The sequence below is a fragment of the Diospyros lotus genome, chromosome 10 (genome assembly GCF_014633365.1).
Source record: "Diospyros lotus cultivar Yz01 chromosome 10, ASM1463336v1, whole genome shotgun sequence".
NCBI classification, from domain to species: domain Eukaryota; kingdom Viridiplantae; phylum Streptophyta; class Magnoliopsida; order Ericales; family Ebenaceae; genus Diospyros; species Diospyros lotus.
The window spans coordinates 5,033,218-5,046,215 of NC_068347.1; the positions used below are offsets into that span (position 1 = coordinate 5,033,218).

The following is a 12,998-nucleotide window of genomic DNA, read 5'->3' on the forward strand; positions in this document are numbered from 1 at the left end:
TGTAGAATGATATATACCTTCTGCAAGCAACTACCTTAAGTGGCGAAGATGCAGTAGCAAGCAACAACATCCAAAATCAGGCAAGGCTATGGCATTTAAGAATGGCACACATAAGCGAACAAGGGCTCAAAGAATTTGCCAAACAAGGAATTTTGCGGCATGGACAGGTCACTAAATTAAGTGTGAATCCTGCATTTATGGCAAAGCTGCCAAAATAAAGTTTAATAAAACAGCCATACACTCATCCAAATCACCCCTAGACTATATTCACTCAGATTTGTGGGGCCCGTCCAAACCTAACCCATGGAGGCTCTCGATATTTTCCTGTCAATTATTAATGATTTCTCTAGAATGCTATGGTTTATGTCTTAAATATAAGGATAATTACATTTGAAGCTTTTAGGATATGGAAAATAATAGTAGAATACCAAAAGGGCATATCCGTTAAGGCAATAAGAACTGATAATGGGTTCGAATTTTGTAATAGGAGTTCAATCAAATGTGTAAGGAAAGTGGGTTTATAAGACACTTGACTGCCCCAGGAAACCCTAAAACAAAATGGGTTAGCCAAAAGAATGAATAGAACCTTATTAGAAAGGGTTAGGTACATGCTTTTCCATACAAATTTACAAAAATCTTTTGGAGAGAGGGCAGTCTCAACAGTTGCCCATGTGATAAATAGGTCTCCATCAGCAGCCATTGACTTTAAAACCCCTATGAAAGGTGGACATGCCATAAACCAAGTCTAAATCACCTTAGAGTGTTTTGGGTGCTTAGCCTATGCTCACGTGAAGCAAGGCAAGCTTGAACCTAGAGCCAAGAAATGCCTGTTCATTGGTTATCCCATTGGTGTAAAAGGCTATAAGCTATGAAACCTTGAACCTGAAGGGCTGGAACAATAGTCACAAGAGATGTGACATTTGATGAAAGTACTCTACCATGAAATTAGGAAATAAGAAAACCCAACATGATTTAAAGGAAAAGGAGAGAGACCATAGATGTGGAAATTTCTAGAATAGGGGTTGATAATACCCAAGAAACATTTGGAAATGATCAGGACTTGAATGAACAAGTCTAGGAAGGAGATCAAGACCAAGACTCAACTCAATATGAGGAGAGTGAAGAGGAAATGATGCAAACTCTAGCCTAGGGGACCAGCCAAACCCTTCTAGATATAGTGTAGCAAGGGATAGGCAGGCTAGGACCCGAAGGCCTCCCCAACAACTTGGCTACTCAAATTTAGTAGCATATGCCCTTATTAGTGCATCGAAAAGTTTAGGAGATGAACCCCTCACCTATGAAGAGGCAGTAGGCCTCTAGAGACTCTAAAAAGTGGATAGAAGCCATGAAGTCAGAAATAGTATTCCTTAGGAAGAACCAAACTTGGGATCTAGTTGATAGGCCTAAAGGACATCGTATAGTGGGTTGTAAATGGCTGTATAAAATCAAGGAAGGTGCTGGAAACAACCCTAAACCTAGGTACAAGGTTAGGTTGGTTGCAAAGGGTTTTACCCAAGTATCGGGAATAGATTTCAATGAGATTTTCTCACCTGTTGTGAGACATACCTCAATAAGAGTGTTGTTGGCCATCACTGCTCATTTAAACCTAAAATTGGAGCAAATGGAGGTAACAACAGCCTTTCTTCATGGAGACTTAGATGAGAGAATTTTAATGGATCAACCTAAAGGCTTTAAGGTTAAAGAAAGGTGGAGAAGGGTGTGTTTGTTTAAGAAATCCCTTTATGGGCTTAAGCAGCCTCCAAGACAATGGTATAAAAAATTTGATATTGTTATGTTGAAGCAAGGGTATCTTAGAAGTTTCTATGATTGTTGTGTTTACTTTAAACATATCTCACTTAGCATCTCTATATATTTGCTTCTCTATGTGGATGACATGCTCATAACAAGTCAATTCGAGCAAGAAATCCAGCTATTAAAGCTAAGACTTAAATTTGAATTTGAGATGAACTAACTAGGTGAAGCAAAGAAAATTCTAGGGATAGAAATCTCTAAAGATAAATAGCAAAGGAGAATTTTCCTATCTCAAAAATACTATCTAGCAAAGTTGTTATCTAGGTTTGGAATGGCAAAATGCTAAGGTTGTGAATGTGCCATTTGCCTCTCATTTATGTTGTCCTCGGAATAATCCCCAAAGGATGAGGAAAGTAGGAAGGAAATGGAAAATATTCCATTCTCGAGTGTTGTGGGAAGTTTAATGTATAGTATGGTATGCACTCAATCCGACTTCGCTCATGCAATGAGTGTAGTAAGTCGATTTATAGCAAATCCAGTAAAATCCCATTGAAATACAGTGAAGTGGATATATAGATATCTAAAGGGATCATCTAAGAAGGTTTGGTCTTATGGTGGAGCTAATATAAGAGAACAAGCTAGTATCCTAGGTTTCTCGGATGCAGATTATGATGTTGATTTAGATAAGAGGAAATCCACATCAAGGTATGTGTTTAAGTTGTGGAACTCTACAATCAGTTGGAAGTCTAGTCTCCAACATATGGTGGCATTATCTACCACCGAAGCTGAATACATAGCTATATCGAAAGCTATGTGGCTTAAGGGTCAAGTTAGTGAGCTCCTAGGGATAGATGCCAAGGTAACTTTGATGTGTGATAGTAAAGTGTCATTCATTTGTCTAAAAATAAGGCATGTCATGAAAGGACTAAGCATATAGATGTTAGGCTCAACTTCATTAGGGAAATAATTGAAAAGCAAGATGTATTTCTAATCAAAGTTTCAGGTGTAGAGAATGCAGCTGACCTGTTTACTAAAGTTGTACTTATCGCAAAGCTAAGGCATTGCATGAAAAATACTACAAATTATTCCAAATGCCGATTAAAAGGAGTAACATGGTAGTGTGGGAGGGTGCAGAGTGAAGCCCTAAGGAAGCCTAATCTAACTCAAATGGGTGGAGAATTTTGTTGAAACTTTTGTATTAGATTAGCTAGAGAGTCTCAGGGAGGGCATTTATGTTAGGGATTATTCGGTATTTACCTTGTTGTTTCTTCTAGAATGTTGGTTAGTTGTAACAGCCATATTGTAACGGCCGATCATGTCTTGTTTGGTCTGCCCCTTATGTTCTATAAATAGGGGGTCGGGGGGTCTTTTCTTTTCTGGATCATTCTATTTTCATTCTATCTTGAGAGAGCTATGCAAGTATGTGCTGTGTGAGAGGAAAGCTATCTAGTGCTTTGTAATCTCGAGTTAACTCTATATCGACTAGGTATAGGGCTATGAGAGAGTGTTCTACAATGCATCTAATCGTTCTTGTGATTCAAGATAGTGGAGAAGAGGCCTAAGGCAGTCTGGATGTAGGTTTCTGCCAAGGGAACTGAACCAGGATAAACATATGTCTCTTTGTGTGTATAGTTTATACTGTTGTTTTCATTTCTTATTCTATCTGTGTATTCTTAAGGGTTGAGTGTTTGAATTAGTGAGGCGGAATCTAGAATTACAAGTGCATTGAACTCAAGGAGTTGCAACAGAAAGTAGAGGGAAAGGTTGCTGGAGATGTCCTAACTATTAGAAGTAGGGCTGAAGGGAGAGAGTTTTAAGCCTAGGGTGAAGTCTAGGTCCAAGTCTAGGAATGGTAGGAAACAAATTAAATGTTATCACTGCCATGAAGAGGGTCATATTTAGAAAAACTGCCCTAGTAGAAAGAAAGAATTTCAAGAAAGATCAAATTCTGAAATTTCATCCTCCCTATGTGAGTATGACTATGATAGTGTAGATGCATTGGTTGCATCTTGCCAAGAAGATAAGGATGTGTGGGTTTTAGACTCGGGTTGTTCATTTCACATGACACCCCATAGAGAATGGTTTCTTAACTATAGAGATATTTTGGAGGTGGAAAAGTGATTTTAGGGAACAACCATGAGTGCAATATTAAGGGTGTAGGAGACATTAATTCTGTTAGGTATGTTCCAGATTTGAAAAGGAACTTAATTTCCCTAGGAGAGTTGGATAAGTTAGGCTATTCCTATAAAGGGGATGGTGGAGTCTTAAGGGTATTTAAGGGAGCACTTATGTACATGAAAGCTGTCCTGCAAAATGGAATATATGTGCTGCAAGCAACCACATTAAGTGGTCAGGCAACAATAGGTGAAAACAAAACCTATGCACAAACAAAATTGTGGCATTTTAGTATGGCCCATATAAGTGAGCAAGACCTTAGAGAATTGTCCAAACAAGGTATCCTAAGGGCTGAAAATGTAGCAGAATTGGACCAATGTGAAACATATATATTTGGTAAGTCTTCTAAGGTAAAATTCCCTAAGAAAGCAAACCACATATCTAAAGCCCTTTAAAATATATTCATTCGGATTTGTGGGGCCCTAGTCAATCTTTAACACATGGTGGGGGCAAGGTATTTTTTGTCGATCATAGATGACTTTGTTGAGCCAAATTGTTCCAATCAACCTATTGTGCGTTTTGATGTTTGATTAAACATAATTTTAGTAAAACTATTTTGGTATATTTAAAACCCCTAATGGATTTTTGATATGTCTTAATTATATATTTTGTGTATCAAAATAAACCAAAAAATGTTATTTCTCTAAGTTTGGAAGATTAACGCACTACAAGGGAACATATAAGAAAATGTTTTTATTTTGGAAAACTATCTCCTGGTATTTCGATAGCTAACATTCATTGTTGTTAAAATGTTTTTTAATGAATTTTTCAAGAAATAGAAAGTATGAATTTTGAGGGTGGTAAAATTGCTAAATCCCGAATTTGTACTAAAACTAAAATTTTATTTTCTTATTGTTTTGGATTTTAATTTTTTAGATATTTTTATTGAATCCAAATGGGGGGTACTTTCTTATTTACATTTTTTTTTAAACATTTACTTAAACTAAATAAATGTAAATATCTTGTAATGTATACATGCTATATATGGTTTATATCTTCAAACAATTGCTATAAGTATAAAATCTAATTTCTATAAAATTGGCTTCAGAAAGTCGACTCTTGTATAACTAGAGTCAACTCCCCCTTAAGCTGAAATCGACTCTTGCAAAGTTAGAGTCGACCCAGCCGAGAGCATGTTATGCAGAGTCGACCTGGCAGCATTGGTGTTTTTCGAAGAGTCGACTCTGGCATTAGAGAAATCGACACTTGTATAACTAGAGTCAACTGCCACTTAAAATGAAGTCGACTCCTGTTTTAGAGAAGTCGACTCCCAGACTCCAACGATCACAATTTTTCTAGCCGATACAGATCCGTTGGAAGCTCCACTATATATATCAAGAAGAGATTTTTGGATAAGGCAAATGCTCTATCAAGATTTATCTTCCTAAAGCACACCCAAGCTCTCAAGCAACTCAAATAAAGCAATCCAAGGCTCAAGCTCAAAGATATATCATTTGGAGCCCAAGGCAAAGGAGAAGAAGATATTCTCTCCAAGTGTGGTAAATTGTATTTGTATTCATACTTGCCTTGTAATATTTGTTCTTGTATTCATATGCATATTAGTCCAAGTATGTTGGACATAGGATTGTTCCTTTGTATTATTTGTGGATTGAGAGTGGCCTCCTAGAGCCCAAGTAATCTAGGTGTGGTGTTTTGTTGTAATAGTTTTCGAGATGAGCCGAGGGAAAACCTCGATGTTGTACAAGTTTGCTAGGTGATCTTGTGTGAAAACCTAGTGTTGTGGTTATAGTGGAACCTCAAGTGTCGGGTTGACTTTAAGAGAGTGGAGTAGGTGTTGGAGACACCGAACCACTATATATTCTTGTGTTGTTATTGTTGTTTGCATATTTATATTGCTATCACACCAAACAATATATATTTTTATAACAAGTATTTTCTTTGTATAGAAAATCTCAGAGTTTTTTAAAAGGGAAGAATTCGGTTGAAAAGTTTTTAATGACTCAATTCAACCCCCCCCCCCCCCTTGAGTGGCCATTGTGTGTCAAAGGACCAACAGACTTTTCTAGGATGGTTTGGGTATATGTATTAAAATCAAAAGATGGTACTTTTAAAGCTTTTAAAACCTAGGAAACCTTAATAGAGAATCAAAAATGTATGAAAATCAAGGTCATTATGACAGATAATGGACTTGAGTTTGCAACAAAGAATTTGCCCAAATGTGTAAAGAGAATGGCATTCTTAGGCATTTAATAGTCCTGGGTTACCCTAAGCAAAATGGCCTAGCTAAGAGAATGAATAGGACCCTACTAGAGGGGGTGAGATGCATGTTAATCCATGCTAGGTTATCCAAATCATTTTGGGAAGAAACTGTTACAACAGCTGCCTATGTTATTAATAGGTCACCTTTAGCTGCAATAGGGTTTAAAACACCCTATGAAGTATGGAATGGTCATAAGCCAAGCTTAGAGCATCTAAGGGTATTTGGCTGCATTGCTCATACACATGTTAAGCAAGGGAAATTAGAGCCTAAAGCCAAAAGGTGTCTATTTATAGGTTATCCAACCGGGGTAAACGGATATTAGTTATGGGCCCTAGAAGAAGGATTGCCTAGAACATTGGTTAGTAGGGATGTGACCTTTAGAGATGATTCTTTCTTAAAAGATGATAAGATATAGAGTTTCAAAAGGATGGGGAGGGTAAAGCCAAGGCTGCTGGGGTGGAACAGCAAGGGCATGATACTGCCATGGATAATCCCATGGATTTGGCAGCAGATCAGCACACTGACAGTGCTGATCCCCCTATGGCTATGGACCAGCATAGTGCTGGTGTTGATTCCCCTTCCTTAGATAGCTTCCATCAAAGTGGCAGCCTTGATCCCTCAAGTTCTGAGAGGTTCCAGCCTTCTGATAGTGCTGGATCTTCGGGTTCAGATAGATCTCCTAGTATAGAAAGATACAATGTGGCAAAGGGTAGGCAAAGGAGAGAGGTTAGACCTCCAATAAGATATGGGTATTCTGATTTAGAGACAGCTGGAGATGAACCCCTTTCATATGAAGAGGCTATGAGATCAAAGGATTCCAAGCTATGGCTGGATGCCATGAAATCAGAAATGGAATCCCTAAATAAGAATAAGACTTGGGTTTTGGTTGATAGACCCTTGGATAAAAAGATGGTAGGTTGTAAGTGGCTCTTTAAGATTAAAGAAGGGGAAAGTAAGGAGGAAAAACTTAGGTATAAAGCTAGGTTGGTTGCAAGGGGATTCACCCAAGTTGCTGGGGTGCATTTTAATGAGGTTTTCTCACCAGTAGTGAGACATACCTCAATTAGAATCTTGCTTGCTATGACTACCCATTTGGACTTAAGCCTAGAACAAATGGATGTGACCACTGCATTCCTCCATGGTGAATTAGAAGAGGACATCCTAATGGATCAACCTAAGGGATTTGAGGTTAGGGGTAAGAATGAGCAAGTATGCTTGCTAAAGAAATCCTTATATGGACTTAAGCAGTTTCCTGGGCAGTGGTATAGAAAATTTGATACATTCATAATCAACCAAGGCCTCAACAGAAGTGTCTTTGATTGTTGTGTCTCTGTTAAGCATATTTCATCTAAAATCTCTATTTATCTCCTCTTTTATGTGGATGATATGCTGATTGCTACTCAATCAGATGAGGAAATTCATAGATTAAAGCTACAATTACAATCAGCTTTTGAGATGAATTGAGTTAGGAGAGGCTAGGAAGATTTTAGAGATTGAAATAATAAAGAATAGACAGGGAGGTTAATCCAGCTATCCCAAAAGGCATAGCTAGAGAAATTGATTAGAAGATTTCAAATGCATGATGCAAAGGAGGTAAATGTTCCCTTTGCACAGCATTTTAAGCTATCCCATAACCAATCACCTAGTGATGAAGAGAGCATGAAAGAAATGAACAAGATTCCCTACTCTAGTGCTATAGACAACCTCATGTATTGTATGGTGTGTACTAGGTCGGATTTAGCACGTGCTATAAGTGTTGCAAGTAGGTTCATGGCTAATCCGGGAAATGAGAATTGGGCTCTTGTTAAGTGGATTTTTAGATACCTTAAAGGGTCAATAAATATGGTCTTGTTTATGGTGGAGCTAATGTAAAAGATGAGCTTAATATACTAGGGTTCACTGATGCTGACTATGCAGCAGATTTGGACAAAAAAAAGGTCATCTACCAGGTATGTATTTAAGCTATGGAATGCAACCATAAGCTGGAAAACTAATTTGCAATCAGTAGTGGCTCTTTCAACCACTGAGATTGAGTATATAACTGTTACAGAAGCTATCAAGTTGAAAGGTTTAGTAAATGAACTCCTAGTGAGAAATGTTAAGGCCATCTTAAAGTGTGATAGCTAAAGTGCTATACACTTGACTAAAAATCAAGCACACCATGAGAGAAACAAAGCATATTGATGTTAGGTATCACTTTATCAGAGAAGTACTTGAAAGAAAGGAAATAGATTTGATAATGGTAGCAAGAGAAGAAAATGTTGCAGATATGTTCACTAAAGCAGTCCCTATGTCTAAGTTACATCATTGTTTGAGGCTCTTGCATGCTTGTATTTGTGAATGATCAGTTTGTTTTGTAGGTCCTAAAGGAGAGCAATTGGTGGATCTGGATTCTAGAAGTCACTCATGCAAAATGGTGGAGATTTGTTGAAGTTTTGTGTTATTCAGTTTTGTTTGAGTGGCTGGAAGACTAGAAGGACTCGGTTATTAGGCTTTGTATGCGGCAGTGGTAATTAGGAAATATAGGCTAATTGCATGTTTATTTAAGTTAGGGTAGATAGGGTATTTCCCGAGTATTCTCTCATGTTGTAACTCATGCCCCTTATGTCTATAAATAAGAGGTGTGGGGGCACCTAATGTACTGATCATTCTCATTGACTGTGAAGAGCTCTACTGCTAGAGAAATGATAGAGAAGATATCTTTGTAATCTTGCAATGAGGGTTCTTGTTTTGTCAGTGAGGGACAAAGGGTGTGTGAGTGACTTCTTTGTACAGATTTCATCAAGTTTTCTAGTGAATTGCTCTCTCTATGAAGGCTGGATGTAGGACTGGTGTTATCAATCCGAACCAGGATATATCTCGGTGTACTCGTGTGGTTGAATGTTCTTTACTTTTTTGTTTATGATGTATGCTTGTATTGGTAAGAGAAAAGAGAGTAGAGTGTTGTTGTGTTAATATCTTGGGATTGTTTTGAGGACTTCCAGCACTCCCAATTTGTAACATTTTACATTTGAGTACATTTTAGAAGATTAAGAAGAATCAGAAGAAACTGGTTAGTTAGATTGGTGGTATAACCGACAATGAGTTAGTTAGGTTAGCTCTAATTAAAACAATTATGTAAGGGTAGTATAGACTTTGTGTTGGTTTTTTAAACACCCTTGTATTTTCCGCCCAAATCCTTTATAAATAGGGGGGGCATGGCAGTCGCATGAGACCATCATTCATCTTTATTCTCTAATTGTGTATGAGTGCAGAGGATTGGCAGATTTGTGCCTTGCCAAACATATTTTGCAGCCATTCCGTCTGTTCCTTGCTAAAAAAAGTAGGTGTCGAGGCTGTGGTGGTCTACTCCATAGATGCTAGGTTGCCTTTACTTCTCCTCTCATGGGTCGGCTTCCAATCTGGAGGTTTGTCGTGTATCTCCCAACATGTATCCTTGGTATGTCATGTTTTGTGACAGTGATCACACCAAGGATGTCCCTTCTTTGATTTGAAAGTTTGTGGAGTGCCTTGAGTGGTTAAGGTTGAACGCTCCAGATTTGGTGTTGCAGATTTGAGCATGATTTTCAACCTGCTCTCCTCCCTACAGAGAGGTTTGGCGCCGAGAATTCTTCCTCTTAACACCATCTAGGTTTTTGTTCAAGCCTATGAGAAACTTGTATAACCTTTTTTGCTCCACAATCTTTTTGTACTTTTTTGAATCTTCTGTGCACTTCCATTGGATATTATTGAACTTATCCAATTGAAGCCAATATTTGTTCAGTGTGTTAAAAAAATGGGTTACATGAGATTCACCTTGCCTAAGATCATCAAGCATACTCTTGATCTCAAACAACTCAGAGGTATTTTCAACGTGAGAGTAGGCTTCTCTAGTAGCCTCCCAAATATCTTGTGCAGTGTCATATAACAAAAAATTTTCTCCTATTTCATTTACCATAGAATTAATGAGCCAAGACATTACCATATTATTCTCAGATTTCCAACTCCTGAACTTTAGATCCTCTTCCCCTCGTTTGATTGTTGCTCCAGTTAAGTAATCGTCCTTCCCCTTTCCACAAATAAACATCACAACTGATTGAGACCATTGTAGGTAATTTTGCCCATTCAACTTATGTCCAGTAATGGTAAACATATTGTTGTCAATGGCTCCTGGATTATTAGCGAGTAAGGGGATGATCTTGGATGATTGACTGCTCTTGTCGGCCATGATGTTAGGTAGCAAATCATAGGGTTGTATGAAGAAGGGATTCGGGAAAAACTGAGTCGTGTAGCGATTAAGGTCTAAGATTTGTAGACGGGAAAGTAACTCTACTCTGATACCATACAGAAATTATTTTAAGAGAAGGGAATGGAATAATTATTCATTAGACTGTATCCTATATATACACGTATAGGAGTCCTTCCTTATGTACAAGTCTATGCCATCTACAAGTACAAAATAGTTATCTAAGCTATTTAAATTTACAGAACAGCTATCTTCAAAATAGGAATACAACTAATCTTCTAGGAGAATTATTCGATCTCATCTTCAACTAATTTATCTTCAACTTTTAACACTCCTAATATTTAGGACCATTATCTTGCCTGCATACTTCCAATAATGCTCCAGATTCCTTCTCAATTCTCCACAAATTGCTCTTGGACCGAGGCTGGATGTAGAGCTGTTTCTGCAGCCTGAACCAAGATAAATCTTGTTGTCTTCACTGTGTGGTTTGGTTGTCTCTTTCCCTAATTTCTTTACTATTTTCAATTTCGTTTTTATGTTTCTGTTGTTGTGATTGATTTCGGGTGAGTGTGTGTGAGATTGGCATTGAATTGAGAGGATCCTAGTGCTCCTAATCCTAACACTCTTCCTTATCATTCTCTCTCATTTCCCGACAAATGTAGGCAGCAGCTCTTCTCTAACAACAATGATGACACTTCTTTGGCAATGACACTTGCAGTACTCTCTCCCCCCCCCCCCCCCCCCCAAAAAAAAAAAAAAGGAATTTCGGTTCATCTCCAGCGGCTTTTAGGCAATGAACCCCAATTTGGGTTGGGGTTCATCGCCAAGAAAGCCGCTAGATTCTAGTGTTCATCCTCTCTCCTCATTCTCTCATATTTGTGTTTGATTTTGAACCCCATATCTAATCCATATCAGGATTCAATTTAGTTCATCTGGCTACAATAGTGGTCACCAATCGTCGAAAACCACTGGTTGTTTCCTTGTTCTATGTTTCTAAAAATAGAGGGAGGGAGGAGGAGAAACAATAAAGGGTAAAATGGTCATTTTGTCCCATTGTTTAACAACGGAAGAGGTTATTGCTATTTCTGAAACGTGGAGGGTGGTTCTCGAATTTTCCCAAAAAAGAAAAGAAAAGGAGGGCCACACCGAACCCTTGAGTAGGCTGGGCCACAAGCAAGACCTGCTTGTTATAGTGGTGGGTTGTGCCATGGGCGCCTCACCCATTTGGCATCCATATGACCAGACACATGGACCAGATAGCAAAGGGAAATTAGGTATCCTTGAAAAGGAAAGGGAGTAATGGCATGTCCTACATAGATTCTACTGATCTAGGACTTAATAAGAATACATGTTTAAAGCTTTTGTAGGAGTACTGGCATGTTTGAAGCTTACAGTACACGAATGGCCATTTTCAAACTCAAGGAAACTGCTGGCTGCAAGGCTGTTGGCTCACAAACTCCAAAGTCATGAACAAGATAAAAGTCAACACCCCCCCCCCCCCCCCCACCCCCCCAAAAGAAAAAAAGAGAACAGTAAGTTGAGCCAGTTTCTAACCACCAGATACATTTTTTGCCAAGTTTCTAAGTTCTACTAGCCAAGGACAGACAACAGATCCAGAAGGTAAGGGCATCAATAACCAAAGGTTATTTGGAATGTCTCAATGCCCTAAGAGAGCACAGGTGGAAAGTACTAAGGTTTACATAAAGGGCCTCTAAGGAGAATTGAAGCGGAAATTATCAAACATGTCTCACACACAAATGGAAGAGGGTGATAAAGGGATGGAACTTAAATATACTCCCTTGGGGAGTGTTAAACACTATACATTCAGCATATATTTCATCATAGAGTAGTAGAACACTCTTCATCTTTCAGTTCTTTGGTTTGTTCTCACATTCAATCTATCAAGACATGGAGAATAGATTACTTCAAACATTAAAGAAAAACAAGCAAAATGCAAATTGTTCTGTAACTTACAGTTCCAGCAAGGGCATAAGCGACCACTAAAGGAGGTGAAGCCAGGTAATTAGCTCTTGTCAAGGGATGAACACGACCCTCAAAATTCCGGTTCCCAGAAAGAACAGCAGCGGCAACAATGTCTGTAGATGAAGATCACAATTGAATTAAACACACATATGACAGTTAAATTTATAATCCTGCACCAATTGAGAAGCAGAGAGTGAAAATGCTCAATTGATTAGACGCACACTCAAATGAAGAAACAAAAAGACTTACCATTTTCTGATATAACTGAAGCAACTGATTCATCCAAGTCCCCTGAATTTCCAATACAAGTTGTGCAACCATATCCAACAATTTGGAAACCCTGCTCATTCAGATACTTCTGAAGATCACTGCAGAGCCCCACAAAAAGTCAAGTCATCTCAACTAAGATTTTTTTTTTTTTTTTTTTTTTTTTTTTTTGCAAACATCAAAAAGAATGAAAAAAAAAAAACTTAAAAGGCAATACAAGTTATACCTTTCGAGTAAATATTTTGTAACAACTCCAGAACCTGGGGCAAGACTAGTTTTTACCCATGGCTTGACCTGGCAAATTATTGTTTGGAAAAATTAAGAAACAAATTTCGAGAATAAAGAACTACAATGTGTCTTTACAGGAAAACTGAC

At 38.1% G+C, this 12,998-nt stretch overlaps 1 protein-coding gene across 1 annotated transcript in view; it reads right to left on the minus strand.

The window, feature by feature from the left end:
• LOC127811345 (aconitate hydratase, cytoplasmic) overlaps window positions 1–12,998 on the minus strand; it is a 37,492-nt gene that overhangs the window by 19,160 nt on the left and 5,334 nt on the right. The window contains exons 13-15 of the mRNA XM_052351106.1: window positions 12,850–12,917; window positions 12,606–12,724; window positions 12,348–12,469 (exon numbers count right to left, since the gene is read on the minus strand). Of these exons, the coding sequence (XP_052207066.1) occupies window positions 12,348–12,469; window positions 12,606–12,724; window positions 12,850–12,917 (309 nt within the window). The remainder of the gene's footprint in view (window positions 1–12,347; window positions 12,470–12,605; window positions 12,725–12,849; window positions 12,918–12,998) is intronic.